Below are 16,931 nucleotides of genomic sequence, written 5' to 3'. Positions count from 1 at the left end.
TCTATTAAAGATATATCCCTCCCACTGTTCGTGTTATCATCTCTATAGATATAGAATAATATCTCTGTTCTATACTATTTTTTCATTGTTACTTAATTTTGAAAGGAATAATAGCTTCTGACACCATCTTCTTTCATCGTACGGCTTAGATAAGAAATAACGGCCGTTTTATCTCATTATCTGATTGTTCATCAAATTTAACAAATCTCGAGGCAACGAAAATCCAAATGATTTGTCAATAGATTTCACACAGAGTCGTCACGCTTCGGATCATTTTCTGTCTTTCTTTCGTATTTCTTCACATTTCCTGTCACTTCGACAACGTTAAACAGGAACTCGAACAGCTTGCATTCATCTGTTTCGAAATTTTACCATTTTAATAGAAATTCGAAATTATATCGAAGAGTCAAGGAGAACTTCTCTGTGTTTACGTAATGCCACTTTGTGATCAAACAAGCGCATCAATAGCACCTTATCGCGAATTACGGTACACGAGGATGACGATGCACTCATTTTCCGGTAGAAGATTCGCCTTGCGGATCGTTACTCGATCACAGACGCGGCTTTATTAAGCGACATGGTCAGAACTCGAATATAGAACGATTTTGTCATCGCGCCAGGATGCGCGGCATCGACTAGCGACGTTTCTTCTCTTTTGACTTCGTCTCTTCTCACTTTGTCTCTTAAAGGCGAACAGAGGATGGTTGAAGATCGCGGCTGAAGATGCGACGAGTCGCAATTCTCGTCTTTTGTAAAGAAACAATTAAAAGATTCGTAAGAATAAGCGCATCTTTGCGCGTGCTGATCTTCCCTCAGGAAAGCAATATTCCAGCATCTTTCACTTTTGTTCGATCCACTATAATTTTTCAAAACGAAATATTCATCGTACTAAATAATTTTTATCAGTATCTTGTAGCTGTATATGACAGAAGAATTTTTTTCCATAAATATTCCGATCTTCGTAAATGCTGCCCGTGTATGTTTGCATAATCTTTGTTCGATGTATTTCAATTTCTTTAAACGAGATATTCATCGTATCGTATTGCATATAACGTTATGAAAGTTATTTAAAGATTATAAATTATAAATTTTATCATGAAAGTTAATACGAGAATAAACTGATTGCTCAATTTGGTACGTTTGAATCTGTCAGATTATTTTTCAATTGTATGTCGCATTAAGATACTTTTTCTCGGTCGTCAAATTGGTTAACCACGTAACATAATCATATAAAAGTGATAAACAAGTCACCAGGTATGGAGGCATCATGTTTTTCCTGTATGATTTGCATTTGCTAACTTCGATTAGAGTATATGCACATATTTCATCAATACGACTATTTCGAAAATGACAGTTGAGTATGATAGGAAAATCGATGAATTGGAAGTGTGACGTTCAAAGGAAATGACCTCGTCGGTTGCTTGGGCGTAACGAAGAAATAATAGAAAAAATAACAAGTAAATATACAATAGTAACGATAACGTTGACGATTGTGAAGCCTGCTGATAGCGTTCTTATCGATAGTAAAGCGGGACTGTAAAAAGCTTTGCGTTCTTGCATTGATATACATTATACGTACATATATATTTGCATGAGGAATACGCGAAAACACGGATTTTGCATTACTTTTAATCGAATTTCTGTTGATTGAATTTGCCAGTGTACATTATCGTCCATAACGCTATGCGAGTTTTACCTGAGGAATTAATCGTAAATTAATAATCGAACCAACGTTTATTACGTTTTTATGGAAATAGCAGAATATAAATCTGAATTGTTAACGTTTGATATTAAGCATACATTTATCATTAAAATATCGATGCGCGCATTAAGGTAATTGTTAATACGAAAGAATTTTCTTGATTCGATTAAAAATTTATAAAATTACAAAATTTGAAATGACAGACGTTGTCAAGTTACCTAACATTTACACAAGGTTTTGCAATAATTACATCGATTTCATTGCTGTATATTGTTCTTCAAGATTCAACTTAATTGCTATAATATCATATTTTATGTAGCTAAGGCGATTACGAAGAATAAGATCATTGCAAATTGATTTATTCGCGACTGTATGATCAACACATTCATCTTTATTAAAATACCACCTGTATTTCTTTCTCGTCGAAAGTGTCTTCGTTCTAAATAACGATGTTTGCTCTGGAACCGCCTTTGTTTTATGTGTTTAGTCATCTTATCGGAATATCTGAAATGCCAGTTGTATCAGCAGCATTACTTAAGCATGTTATTAAACGGACGTAATATATGCGTAGTAATGAATGTTAAACTAAGTACATCTGTTTGCAAAACAAGCAAATGTTGCAGTACTTTTGAATTTGTGATATACATAGTGTTTCTCAAACGTACATATCCATCAAAAACTTCTTAAATAATTGAATTTCTTCCTCCTTAATATATTCTGTTTCAATATAATTTAATTTCTTTGTCAACATATTTATTAAAAATTGTTGGTTTGTTTAAGTCAGTTGAGATATTACGTATACATATATTACTGAAGCAAGAAATCGATTGAAACCACGATAAGGGGAAACGCAATAGCGAGCGATTTTGCAAGGGTTTTAGCAAAATATTACAAAGTTCGTTAGTTGGTTAATTGGGCCGAGTTTTGAAATCTATTGTCTGATGTATCGGGAGATTTTCCATGGATATAAATTATCGAGGTCGTTTCGCCATCTATTTTATACACGGAGTTATCTTTTCTATCGAAGTCGCAAAAAAAATCGTACGAATAACTTAGCAACCAGTTTCTACATGAGTAAGGAAACACGCGATAAAGAGTACATTAGTAACCACGTAAAAACGCATTGACGTAATAGACTCAAGCTTATACTTCAAGAGCACCGTAATTAAAACACGTTTACACGGTAATTGTTAATATAATGGCTAATTGACTGATCAAATAGTTTTTTATCTCTTACGAAGCGTACGTTTTCGACAAATATCTTGTCGATTAAACCTTATCAATTTCGATGATGGCCACATTATATCATGCCGTATTTTCCTCTCTCAAATCTTTCAGATGACACATATAACTCGTAGGAAGTTGCTACTAGTGTCCGAATACTTTGACGATACGTGTAACTGCGAGGACGAGAAAGGCTTATATTTCTCATTTCGATTTTCTCTAGCGTTAATTAACTTTGCATCGTTTAACGATTGAAAGAGGCGTCATTCGCCTCCATTCGGCGAGATGATCGACGAAGAATCGGGTTGTTAGACAGTTCGCTTTCTGTCACGAGTGATTTCAATTCCTGGGATACTGCTCGTACGAAGAACAAGAGCAAACCGAGCCAGATAAAAAGGATTCCTAAGGTAAGAGAGCCTGCCAATTGTTCGAGGGTCCCTTAGTTTGAAATTCTTTTACCTGCAGCCCTTCTCCTTTTATCCGCATTTATCCATATAAGTCAGCCTCTTTTTGCCCTAAACTAGTTAATCTACCTTGGACGAAGCCTTCGTGGAATCGTTGGCCAGACTTCAATCGAGGCAAGAATGTAATCGTGTAACCTTGATCTTCGCGTGCAACAGCCGCTTCAAAATTTATATTCTTAATTCTTCTTTGATATACTTCGTTGTTAATTGTAGGATAAAGTTCTAGCATGTTTTGTGTTTCTTAGTTTTAGGATGATGTTAATCTCGGAACGCTACAGTAGGTACACTGTATCACTTACTGGCTTTTGTTTTACCCATTTTCTAGAGAAGCTCTTTGTTACTTATACTTCCTGCATCCTTTTTGCAAGTATACGATATTATTACAAGTTGTTTTACAGGTTAAAAATTATCAGTGTTGATATATCATTTTGCACTAATATTCTATCATCAGTAACAGTTCTGACAATAGAGTTTCAGAATAAGTATGTTTGACGCGCGATGAAAGATGTTTATGGGATACATTCTATTACACATATTTCATTCATTTTATTATACAATTTGTCATTAGTCGGCTGTAAGTCAATCATCTTACTATGAACTGTCGTGAAACGTATTAATGATATCGGAGATCAATTTCTAACGTATAAAATGGTAAAAATTGTTTATACAATAGAATTTTACAAGCCATAACTTGTAACTTGTAAATTTACCAATGTTATTAAGTAATAGCTTACCATGCAAGAGGATTCTAAGAAATTAGAGTATTTCAAGATTAATACACAGTGGATACAAAAAGAATCTGCATGTCGCTGTACATATTACGAAATTTACATAATTAATTAGCTTATACCAAGTATAATCAAATTTTGTGTCAACTAGTGGTACTTTCACGTATATTATAAAAATTTGATACTACGAAAATGAAACGTAGAATTTGTTAAAGGAACGTTTTACTGGACGATAATGGTACGCGCAAATCCTCTTTATAGCCACTCTAATTAAAAAATATTATTCGAATCTTACTTATATATCCAACACACGTATTTTTGACGTTCTGATGATATTTAATCGACAGAGACGTTAACGATCGTCACTAAACAATGTCACTAAGCGTATTTATCTCGACGAAACGATACGGCAATATGCTAAGCACCTACGAATAAGACTGTCATCCAGGATCCCGAGACAAATAATGTGTATCTCTCAACGCATTCCACGTGATTCGTTAAACAAGAAAATCCAATTGCAATTTAATTAACCTACCTCATACTGATTCTATTGATTGATAAGGAAAAAGAACCTTGAAGTAAAGAGACACCCTAGTCTATATATACGTTGACGTATCACGCAAAGACCTCAACTTCAGAGTTTTAATCGCCAAGAACAATATTAGCGATCTTAAGTAAAAGTTTCCGAAAAATTTCCGTGTTTACACCGGTACGAACGTTCCGAGCAACAAAAGAGACAATCTGCCTTCTCCCGACGGAATTTTTTATCGTGTTTGTTGTATAACCAGCATTGTATTATCCTGATAGTGAATTTGTCTGGTCGTGGAAGGAATGCAAACGTGGTTCCTTTCGTCAGCTAGACAGTTGAGGACGAGCGTTCACGACCGACAGGTGTGTTGCGTGATTGTTAAATTTGCGATTAATCACGACGCGTTTTGCGGCTAATTATGGCCGCGTTTTGGCAAATCGACCGATTACGCGGCAAATTGCGACATTTCCGCCGAGAAATTAGATTCTCCGCGATTCTCATCCGCGGATTGTGACAATTATTTCGCGCTCCCTTTCGTAACTCTGTTCTCGCTGTTTTGTCATCTGGATTTTTTTTTCTATCGTTGCCCGCTGGTTCAGCCACAAATTACAACATTCGCGTACGATGAAATTCATACTCGTGCTTAATATTAGGTTGTCGCATACAGTTTGCCCGTCGTTTCGTTTGTATACAGAGTGTGTCCTTGGAGTGTGTGGTTTTCGTAAAACGAAGCTATATAGCGTGTTCTACGGATGTCGTATAAACACAAGTTCATGAGTACTTTATTAAAACTCCGAGAAAAAGTACGAAACGAGTCTCTCGGAAGGCAAACTGATCAACTCCGCTTTTCGTAAGTTTCTCGATTTCATTACATGTTTGGACACGTGATTGATATTGGACTTGGCGAGGAAACGAGCTGTTTGCTTCCACGGGTTTATTTATTGCAAGAAAATATACATAAATTAGCGTGAATCCGCAGGTATTAAAAAATTGTAACTTTAAAAACAATTTCCTTTGCTTCGTAATTTATGGAGTTAATCAGTACGGCTTGTGAGTGGCTGAAATAACAATGAACTGATGCTTTATTCGATCGATGATATTCATGTTAATGATGTTTATGTCAATTTCGCTTCAAAGTAATTGAATAACAAGTTCAATTTGGGATACTTGGCATGAGCAAGTTATCAGTATTAAATATGGAATTGTTATCTAATTCTCTAGAGCTGACAGAAGATAACAGTGAAATATCTTACACTGTAGATGCTTATGCATTTATGGAAAATTTTCAAACATGAAAAAACGCAGAATACAGATAAGAAATTTCTATTTAGGCGTTGTTTGTTTGGTTACATTAGTTTTACTTTTGTTTAGTTCTACATTTGTTTAGATCCACGGTTTATCGATCGGATATTCAAAACATTGAATTTTACAATCATAAATCTGATAACCGACTTTAAGCTTTTCTTAAGCATTGCAAAACGGCATAAAAAAGTATGATAAAAATATATCTAAATGGATGAACGTAAATTGAATTTGTAAAATATACTTCTGCAGCAACCTAATATTTAGTATCTTGTACAGATAGCGTAACAGTCTTTATAAGCTATCATTACATCTCACAGATAAGTCATCAAGTCACGTTGCTGTTTAGTAATCTAAACGTTTCATGGCCAAGTAGTCTATACGTTTCAAGGTAGAAATTAATTGTTGAAATTCGTGGAATGTAGGAAAAGAAAGAAGAATAATACGCTGCCTACAAATATGCAGTGTGTCACGCACAATTGGGCCAAGCCACAGCGTTCAAACGGTGAAAGATAGGAAAAAGCATTAGGAAAAGTTAAATGGTTCGAGTGAATGGCGCAATTGTTTCGTCCGAAAGTGGAGACGTTTTAAAAATTTCAAAGCCACCTCTACTTTTTTATATGGAACTACACATTTTTTTATACACTATTCGATGCATTTTTTAATTCTCTACAGAAAAGCATCGAGGTACATTCGAGTCGAAAAATTAGTTTAAAGGATATCTTAATCTTAACTTGTGACACTTATCGTATAAAAGACAAGGAGAAACGATACAGTGCTTTTATGCTCATGTTTCCCTTGTCTTGCATCAATTGCTTGTCTTGCTCAATTTGATGAAATCAACATCGAAATATTTTTTAGACTGTCATTTTAAATATAAATATCTTTTGAAATGGTTTTCATATAAATATCATTTAAAAAAAACGTAAGTGACCTTAAAATCTTCGACGAGCCTTCACTTTTGGAGAAGTTAACCGCACCACGTGATGTATCGTTCGAAGTTATTTAATTTTTCCTAATCAGGTCCGTTTCTATTTTCTGTCATTTTAACGCCACGGCTTGGCTCAGTTTTCTCAGACACTTTACATACGATGTCACGATGAATTAGACCATTAATCATTCCGTCAATCGTCCCTCCCAGCGAATTAATTAATGCCAAATTAGTTCTGTCAGCGGCGAATGATAAATTCACTGTACTGTTACGAAACAACGCGATAATGATATCGCGATTGCTTTAACCTAATTACACATAAAGGACGGTTATTGTTTCCGAGGATCTGAAGGGATTGAAAGAATAGGCTGTTTGTCCATTTTATCGACGTTTAATTTTTTCAGAAGTCAAATTGATCGCCACCGCTTTTTCTACGTCCTTAGATTTCATGAAACAGGTATCATTTTCAATTATTTTAACGGTTACCTTTGAAGGGTTATTAACGACACACAGCGATCTAATCGCTCGAGGTTTACAACGAAGCCAACATCGTTGTTTTTCTCTAATCATTATTTTTCAATTTATCATTCAATTAACTTCCGAAAGACACGCGTGACCAATAATCAAGCCTGTAGCTTTTATTTATGTATTTCAAGAAATATTTGTTTTGACATTGTATGTATCTACAAACCTTTACTTTACACACTTTTCACACAGGTAGCCATCTAACAGAAGAATTAAATGAAATAGATATAGTAGACCGATAATCTCATTTAGTGTTCCTCTTTGCTGGTTTACTTAGGCTATCTACTTAGGCTATCTGCATCAACGATATCCTCCTATTAGCTTTGACAATGCAATACACGCCAAGAAGAACCTGCAAACAGCTTGACATTTTGAGTATCGTATGCTCTGACAAGCACATAGTCCGAATTGCCGCGTATTTCTGCACAGTGACCGAAAAGATTCCAAAGATCGCTCGGAAAGTTCGTTGCGATTTACATTTCTATTCGATATACATTTATGCCATTTCGTTCCATAAGCTTTCTTCATCTTTCACGTAACTCCAATATTCCATCCTTCCAGAAGGGCTCAGGTTTTTCGGCGAAAACCTTTCCAATATGATTTTTTATATCGACTTTATAACGAACTTTTCGAGCAGCATTTAACACGTGTAATATTTTATTAAAAATCAACGAACATATTTAGAGATGTTTCTAGTAATGTTTTTCAGTGTGATATGCTTGAAAACAATTTCCTCGACGGAGAGGTGCTAAGGAAAATTTATTATTTTATTAAATTCCTTAAAAATCCGAACGAACCGACCAAACAATCTGATATATTGATAATGGTTTCGTATTATTCAAGCATGTAATGTGAAAAACACATTCATAACGCTTTGTTTATAGCGTCCATTGCTTCTTTTTATTGTCTTATTTAACAGTAGTTAACATTTTTATACGTAATACGTGAATTCGCGTCTCCAGTCCGCGAAGCGTTAAAAGAAACCTAAAGACAAGCTTAAGACAAGATATATACAATTTCTATCGTAGAAAGTTAATCCAAACACTATGCAACAACAACAACTATTCATATCGTTTAGAAAGATTGAATATGTATTCTTTGATCTTTGTTCGTAAGAAGATCGCATAGATCGACGGTCCAGATTAATCTTGGTTAACGTTACGTTCGAACATATTCCTTTCAGATTCTCCTTTCTCTTAAAAGTCGTCGAATAAGACTCGACGAAGTTTCACGTTTCAATGTGCAAACTTGAAAGCTCGAGCAGTGATCGCGAGAGCCTTCGTCGTAGTGCCTAATATCGTCTAAACCGTGGTACGAACTAGTTTCCAACTATGAATGCAGGACACGTTATTTCGTTCTCGTAGAGAAACTCGAGGGAAGCGACTTGGATGCGGTGAAGAAGATTCCAGAGACGTAATTCCTGGAGGAGAGCCGCGACGTTCCCGATGCACGAATTCAATCCACGATGCTTCCGTTTTTGCTGTTACCGTTTCTGCTTCAGATATGTTACGGATTCACCGGAAGGGGACTGTATTATCCGGGACGATCGGATTTATTCGAGTTGTCGGTGATACACCTAAATGATTTCCACGCGAGGTAAGCCGCATGCTTGTCTTTCATAACACGCGTTTTAATTGTAAAACGAATTAAACTTCGGTGATTTCATTTTCTGGCTATTTTATAAAATTCTTTCGAGAAGATTGAATACTGCAGGAGAGCTTGAAGGAACTTGAGTAAAAAAATAACGAAACGTTTTTCGTGAAGCTATCTCTGGGATATCTGCCAGAAAGCCATCGAAAGAAATTAATAAAATGGCAAACTGTTTTTAAATTTGTTTGTTAAAATCGTCATATTTAAACAGCAAGTTTGTATAGTAGAATATGTAGTAAATGGTAAGATGCGTTGTTCCTATGTCTTTTAAGAAATAATTTCGATTTAATAATCTGACGATTCCGCAGGAAGGTAGTGCGCGTTACTTCTAATTACTGATTCAACCTTGATTTCTGATTGTTTTACAAAATCCATATATATAGTTACTACAAAAAAGCCGAACGGCAGAATGTATATTATATATTCAGTGAATGGTAATTCAATGAGAACGCGAATGACGTTGCGAGAATCGAAAAATCTGGGTCAATGGAAACGTTTTATGTTAATGTTGCTGTTGTACACATACTAAGTTTATTATTCGCGATAATTGTTTGTACTGTTAAGATGCAGAGGAAATAGCGTATTAAGTATTGACAAGGAAGCCTAATCTTTCTCAGACCTGCTAGGATTAAGTTAGTACAAATTAACTAATTAATCAATTTACAAGTTACAACTTATACTTAAAGGTACCCCATTGGGGATAGCCACCCACATGATAATCAAACAGCTAAGAAATTCTACCAAATGTCCAAATTGGACAAATTGTGAATGTGAAATATTAAATAAATAAAAAAAAACTTATACTTAAAGATATGTAATATATTACTGATATATCATTTATATAGTAATGGTATTTGCAAAGTATGCTAATGATATTAGTGATTAGCCTTGAACAGAGAAATTAATATTATAACGAATATTATATTCCGTATATTTCACGTTCTATTTTTGTACACTGTATGCATTCTCTGCATTTTTAAATCAAAACATAGACATCCATATCTACAAACACGACATGAAATATTATTACACTTCCACAAACAATGATTCACGATAATTCGCATCGAGTGATGTTTTCAATACAAAATGATTTGTTGAATTGATCATATTGATCGATCGTAAACACGTCGATGGTCAATACACGATGCATAAATAACATCGATAACTGCCGTAATTAACAATTTTATGATCGAATGACGATTCGCATTAAAGGAGAGACACTACGTAGAAAAGGGGAATGAAAATCGGTTACATAATCGACTGGTCGTTCAACAATGGAAACGGAATTCTAAAAGCGTGAGCTGCTTGATTTCCGAGGTCTCAGCAAGTGAAATCTCAAGGTCAGGGACGCGATGATTCGGACTGATCATGACAACTCTTTTTTATCGCGTTCGTTTTTCTATTAACGAGCTTCGTCTTGCTCAATATCCACCCTCGACGCGAGTTTCCATTCTGTTCGAGTAATATTCGTACTCGATTTGTACATTTGTACTGTATTTGTTTTTTCGGAATTCAATTATAGCATCATGAAAGTATCGCGAAAGTATCTGAACACTCACCATGGAGAACCGTTATCACCATATTGTACGCATTGTATGAAACATTACGAAATTTCATTGCCACTATAACGAGACGATATTGTCTACGTTCATAAAATTTGTATCAGTCTGAAAACGTGTACAAAAATAACAAGATAGTCGTTGCAAAAGTACATACGGTAAAAGATTAGTACACAGGCTGAATATTCATTTTAAGCGTATAACTAGTTTCAAGCATAGTCCTGAATATAGCGATTTACTAATACGATGAATGGATGACTGTCAAAGATAATAAATAAATCATGACATGAAATATTTTGTAACTTTTACGTACATATTGTTCTGATATTTTATCGATATAACGATGACAGTCGAGTCTCATTACAATGCTAATAAAATTTCAAAATGTTTTACGCAATATACGTGTTAAAGCTTCCTGTGGTAACTATTAGAATATTATTTCTATCTGTTGACATCATCTTTCGCGAACCACTGTATCGCTCAAACTTATTCACGAAGGAAAATATTTTCTAGATTCGAGCAAACAGGCCCTCGATCCGAAGCGTGTCACGAAGGCGAGGAGAAGGATTGCGTCGGTGGAATCTCAAGAGTCTCCACGGCAGTGAATCGTTTAATGAATGAAAGGCCGAATCCAATTTTCTTGAACGCTGGCGATCACTATCAAGGGACACTGTGGTACAACGTTCACCGTTGGAACGCGACTGCCACCTTCATGAACATGTTACCGCACGATGTTATGGTAAGACGGCCTCATGAAATAATCACGCGAAAACAAGTATGTTGAGGCTGAACTATCGCCAATTATCAGCACGAGAGAAGAGATTTTAAATATGTGATAAGGAAAAAACATTTTATTTTTTTCTATTAATTCGAAACGAAACTTGAGGCGCATCGTGATAATTAAAGACAACTAAAGTAACAAAATGATAATCGTCCCAGGAAATAAATGACAGAGATGGAGTTAGAAACGATGGAGATAGAGTCTTTCGAAGAACGATGTAAAAGTGGAACTAAACTGGAGAGACGATAAACTGATGAAAAAGAATAGGAAAAGGGGTTTCTTTCTGCTGTTGATCGGTCGATTGGTTTAATTGGGTCAAAAAGTTAACAATCGATCATTCGAACGTGGCTCGTTCTCGTCGTTAAACGAAATTTAATGTTTGAAACCGATGGAGCTGAATTTATCGTGTCAAATTTGGTCGATGAAGCCACGGGAAAACATGGTTTCGCTCGTGATCGCGTAACAGTCTGTTAATTAAATTGATCCAGATATTGAGTGCGAGGATCTACGCGACCGAGTCAGTAAATTTCTGACGATCATGGAAGATTATAGTTTTGTTGTAAAAGAAGGTCGATTGATTGTAATAATTGCGGAATTGGCAAATGGTAACTTATAGATAATGATAAAATAGTGGTAATAACTACATAAATGTTGATAACTTATATCTCTTTATTTGATAATACAAAATCTGATATGTAAACATGACATTCTTAAATCGTACCGATAATAATCGATAATCAATGTTATCTCAGTTTATTTAGATTTCGTAGATAAAATCATTTAATAAAATAATAAAATAAATTGTAGATAGAGTTCGTACTTAGAATTATTAGAAGAAAAGATTATAAGACGATTAAATTTTCAGACAATAGGAAACCATGAATTTGACGATGATATCGAGGGAGTGGTTCCGTTTTTAAAAATGGTCAAGGCGCCAGTAGTAGTCACCAATATCGATGCAAGTGAAGAGCCAACAATGCAGGTTAGTACATTATACTATAACTAAGGTTTCCATTGAAATTTCAAACCTGAAGCATGAATGTTGCTGCAATATTTTTAGGGGCTCTATAAGAACAGCACAATCATTGAAAGGAATGGCACGAAGATCGGAGTCATCGGCGTTATTATATCGACCACGGACGTTCGTATCGAATTTTAATTTCACGTTTGATTAATCCTTCGTCGACGTAATCGAGCGAATCATGAGTTTTTTTTAAAGGATAGAATGCACTTGCAACATTAAGGTCTCGTCATCTCCCAATATTGACTAATTAACTGAAGATATTTTGTTTAAGATCAATATAGAAAATAATAATTCCAAGTATTTTATCGTTTAACGATACTAAACTAATAATACTAAAATTTAATCGAAATTCCAAACAGAGGATAACGCTATGTATTTTAAGAAGGTATTTAAAAATTCAAGAACATCTAGATTTCGTTTTTGAAAATATTCCGGAAGGAGATTTAACAGAAACGAAAAAGAAAGATTGTTTTGGGTTAACTGGCAGATCATTTCGATTTTTATTTTATGCTAAATAGGATAAACAAAAGTTTGATAATTAAGTAACGAAATAACTGGAAGAAAAATTGTTTGCTTATTTAGATAAACTAATACAAACGACATCTTCAAAACGACATCTGATAAAATAATATGTTCGTTAAATGATTATTTTCTAAATATTTTATTCGATTAGTCTAACATAATCGAATATGATGTATTGTATTTGAATAGTTGAATAATTTAATAGCTGAAACTTATTTCACATTCAACGAGACAAGCCATCAGTGTATTCTTAATTTATCTTGTTTCTCTTATGGCCTTATATATGAATGAGATAAAAATGGTCATAAAAGTCACTATTAAACTATATTTTAATCATCAATACGTTTAAACGGATTCCAAGAAGCACGGAGATAATTGCACGAGACAGAAAACGGGAGAAGATTACGTTGACGAAGGTTTAACCGGAAGAGTGATTCGACGTTACTCTGGTCCTTAATTGAAACTTACAAATTACCAGACAATTTCCATTACCGGGAAATTAAAGTTTCTGGATGAGGTGGAATCGGTGAATGACGAGGCACGGAGATTGAAGTCCCGAGGGATCGACATTATTATCGTTTTAAGCCATTGTGGATTGGATGTGGACAGAATAATGGCAGCCAAGTGTCCTCTGATCGACCTTATCGTTGGTGGACATTCTCATACGTTTCTTTATTCAGGTAATCACTACATTTGCAAGTATTCGATAGTATTCTGTTTATCTCGATTAAGATAAATATACTTTTGCTTTTTGTTAAAACAAGTTGTTGATCGAAATACTGTATTATTGGAACTGATACACTCTTGCCATTGTTATCTTGAATTTTATATAGTTTTTCTAGATCAGCTTTTTTTTCTTCGTTTCTCTTCAATTTCCTTTTAAGACTCTTCTAAAAATAAAATCTAGATATTCTCGAACTTTTCAAGTATTTTTTAAAATACGTGATAGTTATCCTGTATTTGGAATATTAGTTAAACATATTGATTAACATTTTCTATTATCCTGCAGTATTCATCGTCCCAAATGTTCAAATAGAACAGTACTGAAAGTTTGTATATAGTTAGCAGTCATGCAACCTTCGACGATGGCCATGGCCAGCTCTGCCTCTAAAATAATCGAATATAAACTCGTAAAGAAAGATGACTCATTGTACCACCGCAAAGAGAATAATTTACTGAAAACCTTGCAACGGTATTTCAAACAGAAGATACGCGAAACAAAATATTATAAGTTGAATCATTTTGAATTTTATACGAATCATATCGTAGGTAAATGATATACTTCTTCGTATGATCGATCAGGAAGGAAAATATCAAACACTTAATCAGAGAATTCATATGTTACGATCTAACGATCATCTTCGTTCTACCCTCAAAAATAAATAAGAATATTTATATTCCTTTATTTTTTTTATTAGAGTGGTTTTTAAAAAATAAAATAGTGGTTTTAAATTAGAGTGCTAAAATAAATTAGAGTGGTTTTTAAAATATTATTTTATTACTATTATTATCGTCATTTTGCTTAGACTACTGTGATTATCCTGTGAATAAATTTTTAAATAGTATTACTATTAGTATAGTTATAGTATATTATTATTATTAGCATATTATGTGTATATTTTATCAGACCATAGCGATCATTTGCTGGAAGATCTTATTTCTATTAATTGTTAAACGCTCGTGTCGATAAAATACTTATCATTTAGGACCAGCCCCTTTCATCGACGAGCCAGAGGATGAATATCCCGTGGTGGTGGTTCAAGAGGAGACCAACAGAACAGTGTTGATCGTTCAGGCAGCTGCTTTCACAAAGTTGGTAATTTGTTCTCGATAAAAAAAGAAACTGCCTGTTGTTTCGTCTACTTCTCTTCTAGAAAATGAGGAAGTGGTTTCCTGTTTGTGCCAGGTACCTGGGGAACTTGACGGTGTGGTTCGATGCGGATGGTGAGGTGGTTGATTGGGACGGAAATCCGATTCTCCTTGATTACTCTATCGAGGAAGGTAAGAATAAATCTCTGCTTTTATTATATGTACACATTATACCAAACATTTAGGGTATAGTTACTTTTTTGTATCAATCAAGTAAATGAAAATGAAGGAATCTTGTAATATTGATGAAATTTTAAACAATTACCTCTTAACTTGTACTTTATTTATATTTTTCTGACTGGAAGAATCGATCTCTTTTTAATTTGTTAGGTATTAATCAAAATTAATATTTTATTAATTGAGAATGTGTTCTTTCGTGAAACGTAGTTAGATGATCACTTATCAAAATGTTTCTCCAGATCCTGAGATGCTGAAGGCTTTGGCACCATGGAAAGTAAGGGTAGATGAGAAGGCAGGAACGAAGATTGCTCGAACGAGAGTTTTCCTCGACAATAAATGTCGCAGAAACGAATGCAACCTTGGAAATTTGATCACAGACGCCATGGTCGATGCTGTATGTCACAAATATTTCGTCTGTCCCCTGGAATTAACGATTAAAGAATTATTTTGAGGCAAATTAAAGCGATGTCTATACACGGATTTTCTAATGAAATGTGTTTGCTAAATGATCGTAGTATGTGGAGAGAGCAGAGAATAAAACTGTGTGGACATACGCTGCAGTTGGTGTTTACAATCCTGGAGGAATACGTGCTCCTATAGACTCCATAGGTCAAGATATCACGTTTGCCGATCTGATAATGGCTCAACCTTTCGAGAACACTTGGGACATCCTCGAATTAAAAGGCAGCTGCATTCTGCAGGTATAACATTTTATCTTAATTCACATTAATTTAAAGAAACTTAATATCGGCCGGAGCATGTGCCGTAACTGGAACTGCTTCAATTACACAGCAATTAATTCGGCGAAAAATATTTGGAATAAAAGTCGAATGGTTTCGAGAAAGTATAATTTCACTTAATTAATTTGTTTTGTATGTAGACACGTGAAGTGTCCATTTACGAAGCCGTAATCACAAATCGTTTCTGAAATTATAATACAATAAATTGTTAATATACGTACGTATCTAATCTTTTGCTAAATTTTCTAAATGGAATTCTATTATAACTATATAAATATATAATTTCATCGAAAAGTCCTTCCAATTACGTGCTTCACCCTGTGTGTGTTCATTATTAGAAAGCTGTAGCTTATTTTAGAGAAGATTGTACGAAACGAATAAATTTACTTTTTACAGAAAGCGTAATCAACTTTTACGTTTTTATGTTTACATACTTTTACGTTCCAGCTCCTATCAACGAGCACCGTTTCTACCGACGTGTAACAAGTGCTGCCATGCGCTAGGCTCTCGTTCTCTTTTGCTTTCCCTGTGTCCTCCTCAAAGCCAACTAACTTATATATAGATATCTGATAAATATTTTATTAATATATACCGTGACGTTATATATTTAATTTAACCATTTCAGATCCTAGAAATGGAAGAAGATATTTTAATATGGTCAGGGCTAAAAGTGGTTTATAAAATAAAAGGAAATTCCAGGAAGGTGGAGGATGTCAAAATAAGGTGAGTACTTACATTTTCACCGATAACTTCGATAAATCTTCGTAATTCGCGTATTCTTCCAGATGTAGAGCTTGCGAGGTACCAAGGTACGAAGAGCTGGTGTTAGATCAGTGGTACAGAATTGTACTTCCAACCTTCTTAGTCCAAGGTGGGGATGGATTCGTCCCATTCGAAACCTGTGGTAGAAATCACGAAGTCGGTTACTTGGACTGGGTAGTGTTGTCTAAATACATGAAGAAGATCAGCCCTATATTAACCGGACGAGATCGTCGAGTGATCTTTTTAGATGGAAATAGTTCTTAGTTAGCTCGGTAAATATTCATTTTCTTAGCATAACAATAGGTAAGGAAGATTCAAAGACTTTCTAGAATCATATTTCGCAAACTGATATTAATATCACAGTATCGTAAAGTGCATTTAATCTAAAATGATCTTGTGCAATATAAATGTAAATTTAATAAAAATGCTATTTCATAAT

At 34.5% G+C, this 16,931-nt stretch overlaps 2 protein-coding genes across 4 annotated transcripts in view; one reads left to right on the top strand and one right to left on the bottom strand.

The window, feature by feature from the left end:
* LOC117243346 (protein 5NUC-like) overlaps nt 1-4,550 on the bottom strand; it is a 17,266-nt gene extending 12,716 nt beyond the window's left edge. The window contains exon 1 of the mRNA XM_033510739.1: nt 4,414-4,550. The gene's annotated coding sequence lies outside the window, so the exon portion shown is untranslated. The remainder of the gene's footprint in view (nt 1-4,413) is intronic.
* On the top strand, nt 3,183-16,931 carry LOC117243354 (apyrase). Of its 3 annotated transcripts, none has more exons than XM_033510759.1 (12): nt 3,183-3,333; nt 8,770-9,001; nt 11,128-11,353; nt 12,261-12,377; nt 12,456-12,536; nt 13,420-13,621; nt 14,648-14,753; nt 14,848-14,942; nt 15,230-15,384; nt 15,506-15,691; nt 16,356-16,453; nt 16,516-16,931. In XM_033510759.1, exons 2-12 carry the CDS (start codon nt 8,871-8,873, stop codon nt 16,754-16,756), a joined length of 1,638 nt encoding a protein of 545 aa, XP_033366650.1. In that variant the 5' UTR covers nt 3,183-3,333; nt 8,770-8,870; the 3' UTR covers nt 16,757-16,931. The 3 variants fall into 3 exon arrangements, with proteins under 3 accessions (XP_033366650.1, XP_033366648.1, XP_033366649.1); XM_033510757.1 differs by lacking the exon at nt 3,183-3,333 and adding an exon at nt 4,752-5,009; XM_033510758.1 differs by lacking the exon at nt 3,183-3,333 and adding an exon at nt 7,285-7,337.

This window comes from Bombus vosnesenskii, unplaced genomic scaffold (genome assembly GCF_011952255.1).
Source record: "Bombus vosnesenskii isolate JDL3184/JDL3185 unplaced genomic scaffold, Bvos_JDL3184-5_v1.1 scf7180000013265, whole genome shotgun sequence".
Lineage (NCBI taxonomy): Eukaryota > Metazoa > Arthropoda > Insecta > Hymenoptera > Apidae > Bombus > Bombus vosnesenskii.
This window is presented reverse-complemented; position numbering and strand designations above follow the sequence as displayed.

Bases quoted from the DNA above. Each gene is read 5' to 3' on its own strand.
- LOC117243354 (XM_033510759.1), top strand. From the start codon at position 8,871: ATGCTTCCGTTTTTGCTGTTACCGTTTCTGCTTCAGATATGTTACGGA. The intron at 13,622-14,647 runs GTAATCACTACA...CTTATCATTTAG, and splicing joins TCATACGTTTCTTTATTCAG to GACCAGCCCCTTTCATCGAC. The intron at 14,943-15,229 runs GTAAGAATAAAT...ATGTTTCTCCAG, and splicing joins TGATTACTCTATCGAGGAAG to ATCCTGAGATGCTGAAGGCT.